Source organism: Rhinatrema bivittatum, chromosome 9 (genome assembly GCF_901001135.1).
Source record: "Rhinatrema bivittatum chromosome 9, aRhiBiv1.1, whole genome shotgun sequence".
NCBI lineage: Eukaryota > Metazoa > Chordata > Amphibia > Gymnophiona > Rhinatrematidae > Rhinatrema > Rhinatrema bivittatum.
Window position 1 is genome coordinate 54703024 of NC_042623.1, and position 13503 is coordinate 54716526.

At 42.1% G+C, this 13503-nt stretch overlaps 1 protein-coding gene across 2 annotated transcripts in view; it reads right to left on the reverse strand.

Moving 5' to 3' along the window:
* SLC26A3 (solute carrier family 26 member 3) overlaps positions 1-13503 on the reverse strand; it is a 52424-nt gene that overhangs the window by 8863 nt on the left and 30058 nt on the right. For both annotated transcript variants that reach the window (XM_029615710.1, XM_029615709.1), the window contains exons 12-16: positions 11219-11325; positions 7804-7873; positions 7607-7699; positions 5307-5402; positions 3775-4008 (exon numbers count right to left, since the gene is read on the reverse strand). In XM_029615710.1, coding sequence (XP_029471570.1) covers positions 3775-4008; positions 5307-5402; positions 7607-7699; positions 7804-7873; positions 11219-11325 — 600 coding nt within the window. The remainder of the gene's footprint in view (positions 1-3774; positions 4009-5306; positions 5403-7606; positions 7700-7803; positions 7874-11218; positions 11326-13503) is intronic.

Consider the following 13503-nt stretch of genomic DNA (forward strand, 5'->3'; position numbering starts at 1 on the left):
CAGCTGAGATTTTAGCGGATTTTCAAGGGAGGGTACCAGATGGTTATCGGTCCTTAGGGCCAAGTTTCGCCTCCATTGCCGGTATGAATTTATCTTTGCAATGTCTCTAAAATGCAGGATTAAAAGTCCACACATAGAATGTGGGAAAAACAAGGGTGGGTTGATGCTGTCCCTCATGACAGAGATACAGTTATTAGTCATCCTTAAAGCTCCTCATGAGCAGCCAGGCCATAACTTTCCAAGGAAAAAGGGAGTCTCTCCATGGTGGGCTCATGAGGACATAAGAGGCCCTGTTTTTAAAAGGTTCTCCTGTCTGTAGCAAAATGTCTTGGTAAGAAGCCCCATGGAAAGGCTTTGACCCCCTCTCATTGCAGCTGAGTGGAGCCGATGCCTCTTAAAGGACATTTTACAAAGCCACTTCCGCGAGGAAACAGGCATTGACCCAGGTAAACTGGTCTGGCTGAAAACGCCTCTTCACCCCGACTAAAAGACCAGGAGCGCTCCCGCGACAGGCAATGCTTCTGGCCGGATTACGAGGAGGCGCCCCCGTGGGGAGCGGGTTTAGGTTGGGGAGAGAAAACAACGCGCGCAGATGTGATTTCGGGAACGACCTGTGTTGCTGTGTCTCCCCATCTCATTTTGTAACCTGCAGGAGAAAGCAGGTACAAATGTCCGTGGGCACCATTAACCTGCCTATGCCATAGGTAGTTTTCCACTATGTTTCCCTTTGAAAACTTGCTACAAGGCATGTAGGGGTATAAAGCAATCAACGTGGGCTGTTCAGAAAGGTTCCTTTTAAGACCAGAAACCTTTACAGTCTTGATAATGAGTTTTATGACCTCATTTCCCCTATATGACATGGTATAGAAATGAGGCCATATTACTACTTGGACAAAAGCTACCTAACAACAAAACAAAAGGACGTGTCTACAGTTCCATCCGCACAAACCAACCCGAGAGACACAAAGCACCCGCATGGCTTGTGTTTGAGGATCAGGTTGTTATGCAGATAACACATGCCTGCATCTTTTATGTCTTCTCAAATGAAGAGGTAAACTGCGTTCATTAGTTATGCACGCACTTAAAAAAAAAAAAAGAATTAAACGTAGGCACGTAATTTTCAAATTCTCCCAGCTTGCCTTTTTGTGATTCAGCTAAAAGTGCATGCCATATGACAATCCATTTAGGGAGATTCAGGAAATCTGCCTGTGTTGCCCCTGTTTAGATGCTGATTAAGTCTTTGAAAAGTTATCATCAAGTATCTGGAAAAAAAAATCAGTGGTGATTGTGATGAACATGCTTCGTCCCCTTGGATTATGATCTTCATAATTAAAAAAAAATATCAGTCTGTCTCTAATTTCAGCTTCTCTATTTTATTGTAATATATGCACTTTTTAGCTTAAGCAATATTCAGTAACATTATGCAGATTAATCACACAGATTCAAACAGCATATCCAACTTGAGGCATTGGGTTTCTGACTTGTCTTCACAAGTATTTGTGCTGTAGAGTGGTAAAGAAGATATATGCAAATCATCCTGTGGATGATAAGGTTTATACTGCTTTGCCGAATGACTGGGGCCAATGCAAAAAAAAAAAAAAAAAATGCGCTTAGTGTTCAGCACTCACTTTCCTAACGCACCCCCCAGGCACCTCTTCTGGGGGCGCTATGCAATATTTTAATTAGGAGTTGCGCTGTCAAGGAAGTGCTAGGGTCGATTGCGCACCCCTAGCACCTCCTTGACAGCGGGAGCCCAGGAGTGCTCGGCCGTCCGCGACTGTCCGCCGGTTAAGAAAACGGACTCTGAATTTATCGGCGTACATTTTCCTAATTTTGCACACAGCCACAGGTTTGGAAAACGGACGCTGGTTAACTGAGCATCTATTTCCCAACCTGACCGCCTGCGCTTTAAAAAACATTTTTTTTTAAATTTTTCGTTCCTCCGACTTAATATCACCACGATATTAAGTTGGAGGATTTACAGAAAAGCAGTATTTTCTGCTTTTCTGTACAACTTTTTGGAGTGCTATTGAACGCATTTTTTTTTTTTTTTTTTGCATTTGGAGTGAATAACTAATAGCCTCATTCACATGCATTTCCACATGTGCATTGTGGAGGCGCTAATCCCCTTATAGCACCTACATGACCCGCGTCCAACTGCAGGTTAAACAGCGCTCTTGGCTGAGCGCACTGTATTGAATTGGCCCCATTGTTTTTGTAACCTTTACCACCAGCCATGCTGCCCTGAGTGAGCCTGAATATTTGTGATCTGAGAAGTTAAGTGAGGTCAGGCCTGTCCAGTACCTGGATGTAGGACCACCAGGGAAGACCAGATATTAAGGGCTAATGATAGCAATAGCTAATCACGGTACTATCCTACCAAGAATATCTCAGTCACCAGGTTAGGACAACGATCACCTAAATCTGTAACAGATAAGGCACCGACCTTCACACCATCCTTTCAGTAAACAGCCATAATCTACTGAGATGATATTGTCTTGTAAATGTTTTATAGTTCTTACATTGCAAAGCAGAATAAACAGATAGGAAAAATTTATCTTTCTGAGTTCTGTTGTCTATGCAAAAACTGGTATTACTTGAAGAGAGGATAATGTGGCCATGAAGGTCTGATACCATCTAGTTTTATTTGTTTTGCATGCTTACAGGTGGTAAGGCGGTCTATAAGAAATAATAATTATTAATGTCATTACAATCTACCTTTCTGCTTTTAGCTACTTCCCAAAAAACATGCCTTACTGAATGGATAAATAAATAGTTTATCATTTTTTTTCCCAGTGGCTCAGATTTTAAACAAGGAGGATGAGCCTGGGTAAATGTGAGCTACTAGAGAATAAAGCACTCTGGGATGGTTTTCCCTGTTTAAATGGTCAATTAGAAATATAGAAGAAAAGCAAGGAGGCGGGGGCACTATCACAGCACAAAGGAGAAGGCTCTACCTGTATTGGAAGAGGAGGATGATGTGAATAGCTTTCTCAGGGGTCAATTTTCAAACTGTTTTCTTCCATTCTACACTTAATGGCAAAGTTCATTTCAAAACAAGGAACTTCAAGACCTAAGTGCCTACGAGTGTCTTGGATGGCATTTGTAACAGTAAGAATAGGAGAGATTCAATCCCTTGGGTTTCTGTGATGAATGAGGACAATAGGCAACAGGCGATGCTCTTAATACAGGCCCAGACCAATGACTTCTAAATGAAATGGTGTTCAGAGGAGCATCCCCAGAAGCAAGTCAAGTAGTATGGGGGAGGGGGAGGGGGGCTGTTTCAGCCTGGCGTCCTCTTGCTGTAGAGTGAAGGTAGAACTTCCAAGGTTTTGCGTATATGAGATATTCCATGATTTTTATTTTTTTTTACCTTTGTGCTATCGTATCACTAGTGGGTCTGTGTTGTAACCTGCTAGCACTGCTCCCTAACTAGTTCTGGCTGAGAGGAGCAGCTGACGCAAGAATTAAAAATGTAAAATTTATGTAGATCAGTTTGGAAGAAAAGTGATAGGAAATGCAAATAGAATAGAACAGAACAGGGATCTAGATGTTCACAAACATCTTAGATCCCCAGTACTTGCGATCACCCCAGTACCTGCTTCCAAAGGCTGGGCATTGGATGCATTTGGCAATCCAAGGGAAATTGATTCATAATAATATTGTGCTATGTGATGTGGACACAGAAGACCTGGTTTATGATAGTTACCCACAGAGAGGGAAAATCTCATGCTGTTAATACTTTTAAAAATTACTTCACAAAGAGGTAATTACCGCTTTAAAACTCTTCATGGCAGACATGTCAAGGAATGACACCGCTCCGAAATCAAGGATTATGCTGTGGATATCGATTTTCGGGACTTGAATGTTGTTGGGGAGGTCTGAGTTCCAGTCTATCTGAATTGGCAGGTCTGCAGTGTCAGTGGGTTTATCCAGTTCTTCTATTTCATTATTGTCCAGTTCTTCTTCTGAATCTTTGTAATCATAATAGGTGCAGATCATGCCCTTCTGTAGTAAGCAAATATAAAAACATAAGAAATTGCCATACTGGGTCAGACCAACAGTCCATCAAGCCCAGTATCCTTTTCCAACAGTGGCTAATCTAAATTACAAGTACCTGGCATATACCCTACTAATGCTGGAAATAAGTAGTAGTTTATGAACTTTTCCTCCAGGAACTTGTTCAAACCTTTTTTAAACCCAGTTATGTTAACTATCTTAACCACATTCTCTGTTAATAAATTTCAGAGCTTAATTGTGCATTGAGTGAAAAAGAGTTTTCTCTGATTTGTTTTAAATGTGCTACTCGCTAACTTCATGGAGTGTCCCCTAGTCCTTGTATTATTGGAAAGAGTAAATAACCAATTCACATTTACCCCTTCTAGTCCTCTCAACAGAAAATACATGAACATTTTATCTTATGTCAAGATAAAGACTGAAGCTTAGCAACTCGAAATGTAATAAAGTCATTTCATTTTGATACGATTTAAATTCTTTTGTAACCCCCACATGTTTCTTTCATTTTATAAAATCCACCACACACAGATGGCGTACACAGATGATACCAAGTGTCCTTGGCACCCAGAAGAGCTGGACAGAGGTCTCTTCAGCGCTGCTGCTTAGACTGGCAAGGGTTGCTGCATTCACCGTGGCCCCCTTTCCCTCCCTGCCTGGGTCTGAGCATGTTGGCGAGAAGATTTGAACTTGCCTGCTGGCTGAGCCAAAAAAATAAAATCAGCCCTTAACTGTCTGTCCTGAAACTATTGTAATAAATATTGAGAAAGCATAGTACGTAATAGATATGCTCATTTTGTAAGAGGTGGTGAGGATTGCATATTTCCCATCCATGGTACCAAAATAAAAAACAAATTAATATTCACAAAATTGCCAGCAGCTGCTAGGTCAGCCCTCACAAGTTGGGTTGGGTACAATAACAAAACAAGAGCGATCCGATTAGCTAAAACTGAGCTTTGCACCTAAGTTAGGATGTGTCCAGTAAGAGAACCCTCGGTTGGAGGAGAAGGAGGGGGTGGGTGGAGAGGGCAGTGTCAAAAGATTAACAGAAGGGGCCCAGGCAGCCAGGACCACACTGCAGAGCCTCTACCATTCGACAACCACAATAAGGTTTGGAAAGTAAGACCCTTCACTATAAACTCGTGTTGCTCTGCTTTCCCTCTCATCTGAAAAGCTAGTTGTGGTCTTCTTGGATTGTTTCAGTCATTCAGGGGCTCTCTCAGGATTTTTATTTGGAAAAATAGTGAAACACTCTCTTGGCGAGTCTTAGGTTAAGAATGGCCCAGACTTACAGGTGTCATTTGCAGCTCCCCTTTCTTCAGCAGTTTTCTGATTTTTCTGAGAGCTTTGTTACGCTTACGCAGCACCCTCAGCGGGTTGAAGCCAACCTGTAAAATATATTTCTCTGTGAAATTTCCACAAAACTTGCTGATTTACCAGACCGACAAAGATTTTTCTTCTTCTCTTTAGACCTGAAGAACCCCGGATCAGAGTTTTCCCCCAAACCTGTCCTGGGAACCTGCCAGCCAGGATATTCACAACGCAAGAAATAAATACATTTGCTTATATTGGAAACCCAGCGTGTGCATCTCATGCATATTCATTGAGGCTATCTGGAAAACCTGACTGGCTGTGGAGTCCCCAGGACAGGCCTGGGAAGCCCTGAGCCATACTCTTAAGAGTCATTTCTTGGATGCATTTTGAAATGTGAAACTCTGCTTCTGGGAGCCTGTCGCTGGGGAGAGCAGGCCGTTTGAAGGGAGGCTTTCCTTTAAGCTGAACGTTTGCTTTTGGTTCTGCCCTTAACTACCAATACATAAAAATCATAAAAGCTTGCAACTGCCTCATAAACAAGCAAGGAAAACATGATAGTGAAAATGCAAAAAAAAAAAAAAAGCAATAAAAACAATCCGTTGCTTTTATTGCAGGTTCAGCTAGAAAAGTTACTAGGGTGTGAGTAGGATTGCCTAGGCTTGGAATTCCACATAAACGTACTAGGCCTGTGCTTGGGGTGACAAAATATTGGGAGGGGGCAGCAACCTGCCATTAAGAGCCACTGCAGACTGGCATTGGGAGCTGTCGCCATGAGTCGCCGCCATGTCCAGAGCTGCTGGGAGCCTCTTAGGTCCAATAGGGAAGGGGAATGGAGGTCTAGGTGGAGGTGGCATTAGCAGGTTGGGGGAAGGCAGCTTCGGGAGGCCTAAGTGGATGGCATTGACCGTGCCTTAAGGGTCGCACAAAGCTAAATCAGTCACTGGAGTTGCCAGTGAACCCGAGTTCAACTCCGAAAGTCTGATTCAGTCCTGGTGTTGCTCCAGCGCATGTATGGAATGGCGTTTTTGCCTTCCCTGGAGAAATCTCAACTACCAGCCCCTAACCAGGATTGAGTCGGCCTTCCAGGATTGTCCTGAGTCAGGGGGCAGCCCTAGAGCTGGAGCTTGTATCAGCTCTAATACTTCTCAGAAGCAGTTTTTCAAATACATGGCATGAAGTAGAAAGGAAAATACATATGTCAGATAAGAGAGATTTACTCATAAGGTGTTGAAAGAATATTATGCAAGTCTAACCCAACATGTTGCATGACATTTATAAAATCAACTGTAAATCAGTTTTTAGGCCTAAATACATCATTGTGGTTACAGCGTAGTCCTGATGAAATGTCATCAAATTGAGTAGATTAAATAGCTCAGAGTATTGAACAGATGTCCTGCTAGCATTCTATGTTAAAAGAATCAGCTACAATTAGTAATGGATCCAGTTCAATAAGGTTACTGATTTTCAAAGTTTTCAATTTATTCAGCTTATTACTGCATAATCCCATTGAAGGTTTTGTGCCAAAATGTTGAGTAATGGTAAACAGAAGACATTCTTTTCTAACTATGGGACAAATATTGACGAACTGGACTTATTGTCTTAATTGTAACTGGTCTTATTGTCTTAATTGTAAAAAAAAAAACCAAAAAAAACCCATCACTGTGATTCTGCAAATTATATTTCCTGAGTTTATTAGTGACAAATCAGTATTCTTGTAGTTTGTTACCATGAACACTGAATTTAAGCCTTCAGCTATATTTTACTTTTTGATGATACTGTCTGTTGGTAATTACTTGTTATTACCATGAACAAGGAAAATATAACTCGTGTTTCATTCACCAGGTGGACTCTTATAGTAACTAAGTAATTACTTGCAAAATATTTCTAAAAGTGTTTTTGTTGTTGTTGTTGTTAATCTTGTTCTGTCTCCCCTGTAAGGGCCTCTCTCCTCAATTCATCTCATTTTATACTCTTTATAAATCCATCATGGATACCAACTTGGTATGTTCCTTTTCCCACAACTCCTCCCACAGTTACCTCTTATGACTGACAGAGCAAGAGGCAACTCTCCGTAGAGCGTTTCCAGTGCTGCCCTTTGGCTATCCGCTTGGACCACCTCCCTCATAGCGGTGAATGCTACACTATCACAGCACCCTCAGCCTTGGCCGGCTCACATGGGGAATCAGACCCTCGCTCCACTTGGCAGTTCTGACCACCACTCACTGGGGCCACCCAAGACTGTATTCCTGTTTCAAAACCACAGCAGATGAGGACTTACAGCAGTAATAAGTTTATCTTTGAAGAAGTCAATGTTAGCAAAAAAGATTGGGGACGGGCATCTGAAAATCTTCACTCCTTCTGGCTCATATATCTGTCAAACAAAACACAGATGTGAGCATTTACATGTCATCAACATGTACGTGTTCCTTTCATGTTTCTTTTTCCCCCTAGAGGAAATGTTGTAAGTTTTCTTACATTGACATAGTCTTTTCTGTTTTTGTAGATGTCGCTTTCTCCGATATTAGCCACAACGGTACATTTTGGACTGCAAACAAATAAATACTAGATTACTTGCATGTTCTGTTTCACCAGGTTGAATTGAATGGTTACAGTTTCTTTCAGTACACAGTCAACACATCACAAGGCACTAACTAAAAGCAAGATAACAGCTTTAATGTTGCCTGATGTTATCACCAGATGTTTTAAGGCCATGGAAATTTCAGTGGAAACAGTTGAACATATTTTAAGAAAATACTAAAACGCTTCTATTGCTTGATTTAAAAATAAAGTGCAGGATTTTGCTTTCAGGACATCTGGACTTCATAGTTGATATTTCATTGAAATCATCAGCTCAGTGTGCTGTAACGGTCAAAAAAGCAAACAGAATGTTAGGAATTATTAAGAAGAGAATGGAAAATAAAGCAGGGGATGTCATAATGCCTCTGTACTGCACCTTGAATGCTGTATGCAATTCTGGTTGCCACAGCTCAAAAAAGATATAGATGCAGTGGAGAAAGTACAGAGCAGGGCATCCAAAATGCTAAAGGGCATAGAATAACTCCCATGTGAGGAAAGACTAAAGAAATTAGGGCTGTTGAGCTTGGAGAAGGGATGGCTGAGGGGGAATATGATAGAGGTCTACAAAATCATGAAAAGATGTGAACAGGTAAATGTGATTTGGTTATTTACTCTTTTGGATAATACAAGGACTATGGGGCACTGCATGAAGTTAGCAAGTAGTACATTTAAAACAAATTTGAGAAAAATCTTTTTCATTCAATGTGCAATTAAGCTCTGGAATTCATTGCCAGAGGATGTGATTAAGGCAGTTAGTGCAGCTGGGTTTAAAAAAGGTTTGGATAAGTTCTTGGAGGAGAAGTCCATAAACTACTATTAATCAATATGAAATAACTACTGTTTGTTTCCGGCTTTAGTAGCATGGGATCTGTTTAATGTTTGGGTACTTGTCAGGTACATATGACTTGGATTGGCTGCTATTGGAAACAGGTGTTGAAGGATCTCAGTCTTGAGCTTCACATGGTAAATGGCAGCAGAAAAAGACCAATTGCCCCATCCAGTTATTCTGGTCTATATTGCTTAAGATATGTGCAGTCTTGATTACTCTTGAGATATTTCTTATCCAAGTCAGTTTTTGTTTTCCTATGCTATCATTCTGAGTATGTAATCCAACACCCCTCATTCTAACAAAGTTCAGCTTAAACATGTTGGCCCCATGGTTGGGGGAAAGAGAGAGAGTGATGAGGTTTTGGTGCTGGGCTAGGTTTTGGGGGGCAGTTTTACATGCACAGTCAGAGGTACAAACAGCACAGTAGACATCAGTGAGGATTTTATGTGATTTGGAGTGATGAAAGGTACACAAAATGAGATTTGTACATTGTACTCTCGACCCAGCTCGGTAGCAGCTAGGTAGAGAGTGCATCAAGCTAGGTCGAGAGTACATTGTACAAATCTCACTTTTTTATACCTTTCATCACTCCAAATCACATAAAATCTTTACTGATGTCTACTGTGCTGTTCGTTCTTCTGACTGTGCATGTACAACTGCCCCCATAACCTAGCTCACCACCAAAACCTTACCCCAAGTTCAGAATGGTCCCTTACAGTGGTATAAAAAGTTGTCTAATATGGACATATCCCTACAGGCTCTCTCTCTCTCTCCTCCCCCAAAAGAGGAGTTGCAATAAATATCACAAATCCTGTTATCGGCCATGATGCACAGCATAACATGAGGAAAAAAGGTGTAGTTGAATCCTGCAATATCATGTGTTATACCATTAAGCACCCCTCATTTTCATAAACTCCTCCCACTGGACTACATTTTTTCAATTTGCATATGCATCTCATGATGCATTATTTATTACATGTGTTATGGCGTTATCGTGGGCATTAGGGCCCTAACACCCGCGATAAGCCCTAACGCAATTTGAAAAATGACCCCCTTAGCTGAATAAATGGCAATATTCAAACTTCTCCAGCTACTGAGCTGAAAAAGTTAGACCAGCTAATGAGTGGCACAGCTGTGGCACTGAATATCTCAGACAAGTTAGCATATATGTTTATTCAGCTAACTTGTTCAGCCAAATAATGTTTGAATATGGACCTCAAAGAATTTTGTAGAGGGACACATTTTGTGGAATGTTCGTTAGGCTTGTGGCAAGCAAGAACGATTGAGTATATGTTGATGGAAAGGCTCAATGCAAATTTTGCTAGACAAAAAGTGTCTGAGCTTTATGTGGCGGCTTGGAAAAAGGTTTTTGATCAGTTAGCAAAAGACATGGCAAAATCTATCCTTGAGTGTGGGTATGCCACAGATTGGTAACTGACAAATACATGGCTGCCCTCTCATGGTCTGGGTGTGAGAGAGTGTGTGTGTGTGTGTGTGTTTGGTGTGTATATGGTAGAAAGTATTGGTTGGTGGGATGATGACAGTATAGGCCTGTATGGGTATAGGGTAGACATGTAAGGATGATTGATGAAATATATATTTTCTCTTGGGTTTCGAACAAAGTTTGATTCTGTTATATATTTAAAATGGCAACTGTGCACTTGGCAAATTATTGTATAGTTGTATGTCCTGAGGCCTTGTTGAAATGTATTGTAATATGCATAATTTTGTTCTGGGATATGTTGTAATGACTATACCAATGTGCACTTTGCTAAGTAAAGATTATTTTTAAAAAAATGCTAATTTTTTTTTTTTTTTCATATCCATACCATGTAACTCGGTGACTTCATGATAATACTAGTAACCATAATTACATTAAAAAGTCATGATTTCACACATTAAAATGTTACTAGTTGAATTTTCTGTTTTTATGTCATTCAAGAAAGATTGCCTCTTCCAGTGGAGTGAAGGAAAAGCCTAGAGGTTGGAGCAGGAGGCTGAGAACCAGGTAAGCCAGCATTCAAACCCTGCCGGTGCTCGTTTCGACCTTCATTGCCCTGGGTACAAATTCAAAGGAGGGCATCTACTAAGCTGCGTTAGATGTGGTAAATGGCCTAACTCAGCAATAATGCACTGTATTTCAAATATCGCGCATTATTCTGGCTTCTGCACCATGAGCATAGTAATGAGCCGATTAGCATGCAACCATCAGGGAAAATGCCACAGGATTTACTAAGCTGTGATACTGAGTACCACAGCTTAGTGAATCCTGCAGTATTTCTCCCCTCTGAGGACTCATAGATTGTAAGCCCTCTGGGGACAGGGAAATACCTACTGTACCTGAATATAACTCGCCTTGAGCTATCAATGAAAAGGCATGAGCTAAATAAATAAACTAAGGCAAGAGAACAGAATGTGCTGCCCCCAAAAATTATGATTCGAAATGTCAACTAGAGTAAGTAATCCTAAGGAGCATTTACTTACAACTGTGTGCGAAACACCACAGTCAGGAGCTCGAATCCTACTCCGGCTGCTAGGCCAAGATCAAGCCCCAGTAAAACCGCAGCTATGAAGGTCACAATCCACACCAGCTGTGAAAAGCAGACGTAGTTCAAGAATACATAGGTATACACTGTACACTCATAATGACAGACTTATTTGGTACATTGATGTGAATTATTTGAATACATCATGCAAAGTGTTAACCTAGAAGGTGAGAGTCATATGCATCAATTTTTAAAAGGTTTACCTTTTAACTTCATAAGTTAATTTTAAAAAATCTATGACTCTGAAATTCTTTCCCCCTGTTGACCAGCTAAATTTCTCTGGTCAAACTCGCAGGGTGTACAAATTTAGCCAGTCAGAAAAGGGGCTGCACTCGAAGCAGTCCTGGGGTGGGTTTTTTATTTAGCTGGTCAGCATGGATTTTCAGCATGGATTTTACTAGAGATATGCATTAGGGAGAAACAAAATAGGAAATAACAACGAAATTTTCTATTTCATTTTGTTCTCAAAATGAAATGACTGAAAATCTGACAAAGTTTAGTTGGTTTTATGTTGGAAAAAAATAAATAAAAGTCATTTGTTGGGCCGGGGCCTTATCTAGGGAATAGGCCAAGGCCCAGGCCTGATGCCAGGGCCTGGTCCAGAGGCCACGTCTCAACGCTGGGGCTTTGGCCCGGACTAGGCCCAACGCTGGGGCTTGGTCTCGGGCCAGGCCTCGTAGCGGTTGTCCTCTTCTTTCTTCTTCTTTAAAATGATGGCATTTGCTGGGTACACAACAACAAAATGGCACCCTCTGCTAAAGAGGGAGGTGCCAGAATTAATTAACTCCAGCGTCCCCAGCAGACACCATCATTTTAAAGAAGAAGCAAGAAGAAAATGACACTATAAAGGCTGGACTCTTGCCTATGGGCCTGGGATGGGGCAAAATCGAGGCCCCGGCGTAGCGATCCAGCCTTCAGATTGGGACCCAGCATCAAACTTGGGCCCTGGCCTTGGCATCAGGACCTGACCCTTGGCTTAGATCCACGCCAAGGCATCAGGACCCAACCTCTGGGCTGGACTCCTGATTCTGGCCTGGGTCCAGGTCAAGGCCCCGGCATCTGGCCTGGATCTGGGTCGATGCCCAGGCATTGAGGAACCAGCATCAGGCCTAGGTTGAGGCATTGGGACCAAGCCTCGAAGCCTGGGCGCTGTATAGGGCCTAGGCCGAAGTTGTGGCGATCTACTGTGGCCTAGGCCTACGCAAGACCAAAGCTTTGGCTTTGGCCTAGGCCTCCTCCACGGATCTTCCCTGAACCAGGGAAGTGGGGGCTGGGGGAAATCCTGGCCCTGGCATTTTTTTGGGTGGGAGGAATGGGTAGTGGGAATGGGCAGCCTCGGGAGGCCCTGTATCATTTTTTTAAGTGTCTTTTTTTAAAATGTTTATTTTGTTTTGTAAACTAAAAAAAATGAAATAAACATTAAACAAAACGAAATTAGTGGAAAAAACACCCCAATAACAAAATTAAAAAACTAAACTAAATTTTTACCCTTGTGTACCCATAACATTTACTGTACCAACAATAACTCTGGTCACACAAATAGCTATCCTAAATCTCTCTGGATAAACTTTGGCTGGCTTAGGTTAATTTTAAACTGCAATTTACAGGGTCATTTATCATTTGCGTTAGGGCCTTTATGCTAGCGTTAAGGGCATAGGGGTAGATTTTCAAAGGGTGCGCGTGGGCGCACATGTGCACCCTACCCGGCACACACACATGTACACCTGATTTTATAACTTGCGCCGAGCCGCACTGCCTTCCCCCATTCCCTTCCCCCTACCCTGACCTTCCCACCCCTTCCCCTAACCTTTCCCCTCCCAGCCCTACTCTAACGCCCCCCCAAAAGTTTTATCATACCTTTTGCGCCTGCCTCTGGGCAGGCGCAAGTTGCGCGCGCCGGCAGCCTGCCAGCACGCGATCCTCCGACACAGCGGCAATGGCTGCTATGTCGGAGGCCTCTGGCCCCACCCCTTTAGTAAAGCCTCAGGACTTACTCGCGTCCTGGGGCTTTACGCGCATCGCCGGGCCTTTTGAAAATAGGCCTGGTGCGCGTAACCCTTTGAAAATCCGGCTCTTAATGCATGAGTTAAATAGCACAATGCGCGCTAATATGCAAATGTCACATTAGTTATACAAGTGGGAAGAGTCTGGGCAGAGTTAATAGTAATGAGCGGCTCCTTTTGTCAAATGCATTAGAGTAATGTACAGCAATGCAGTTTTTAA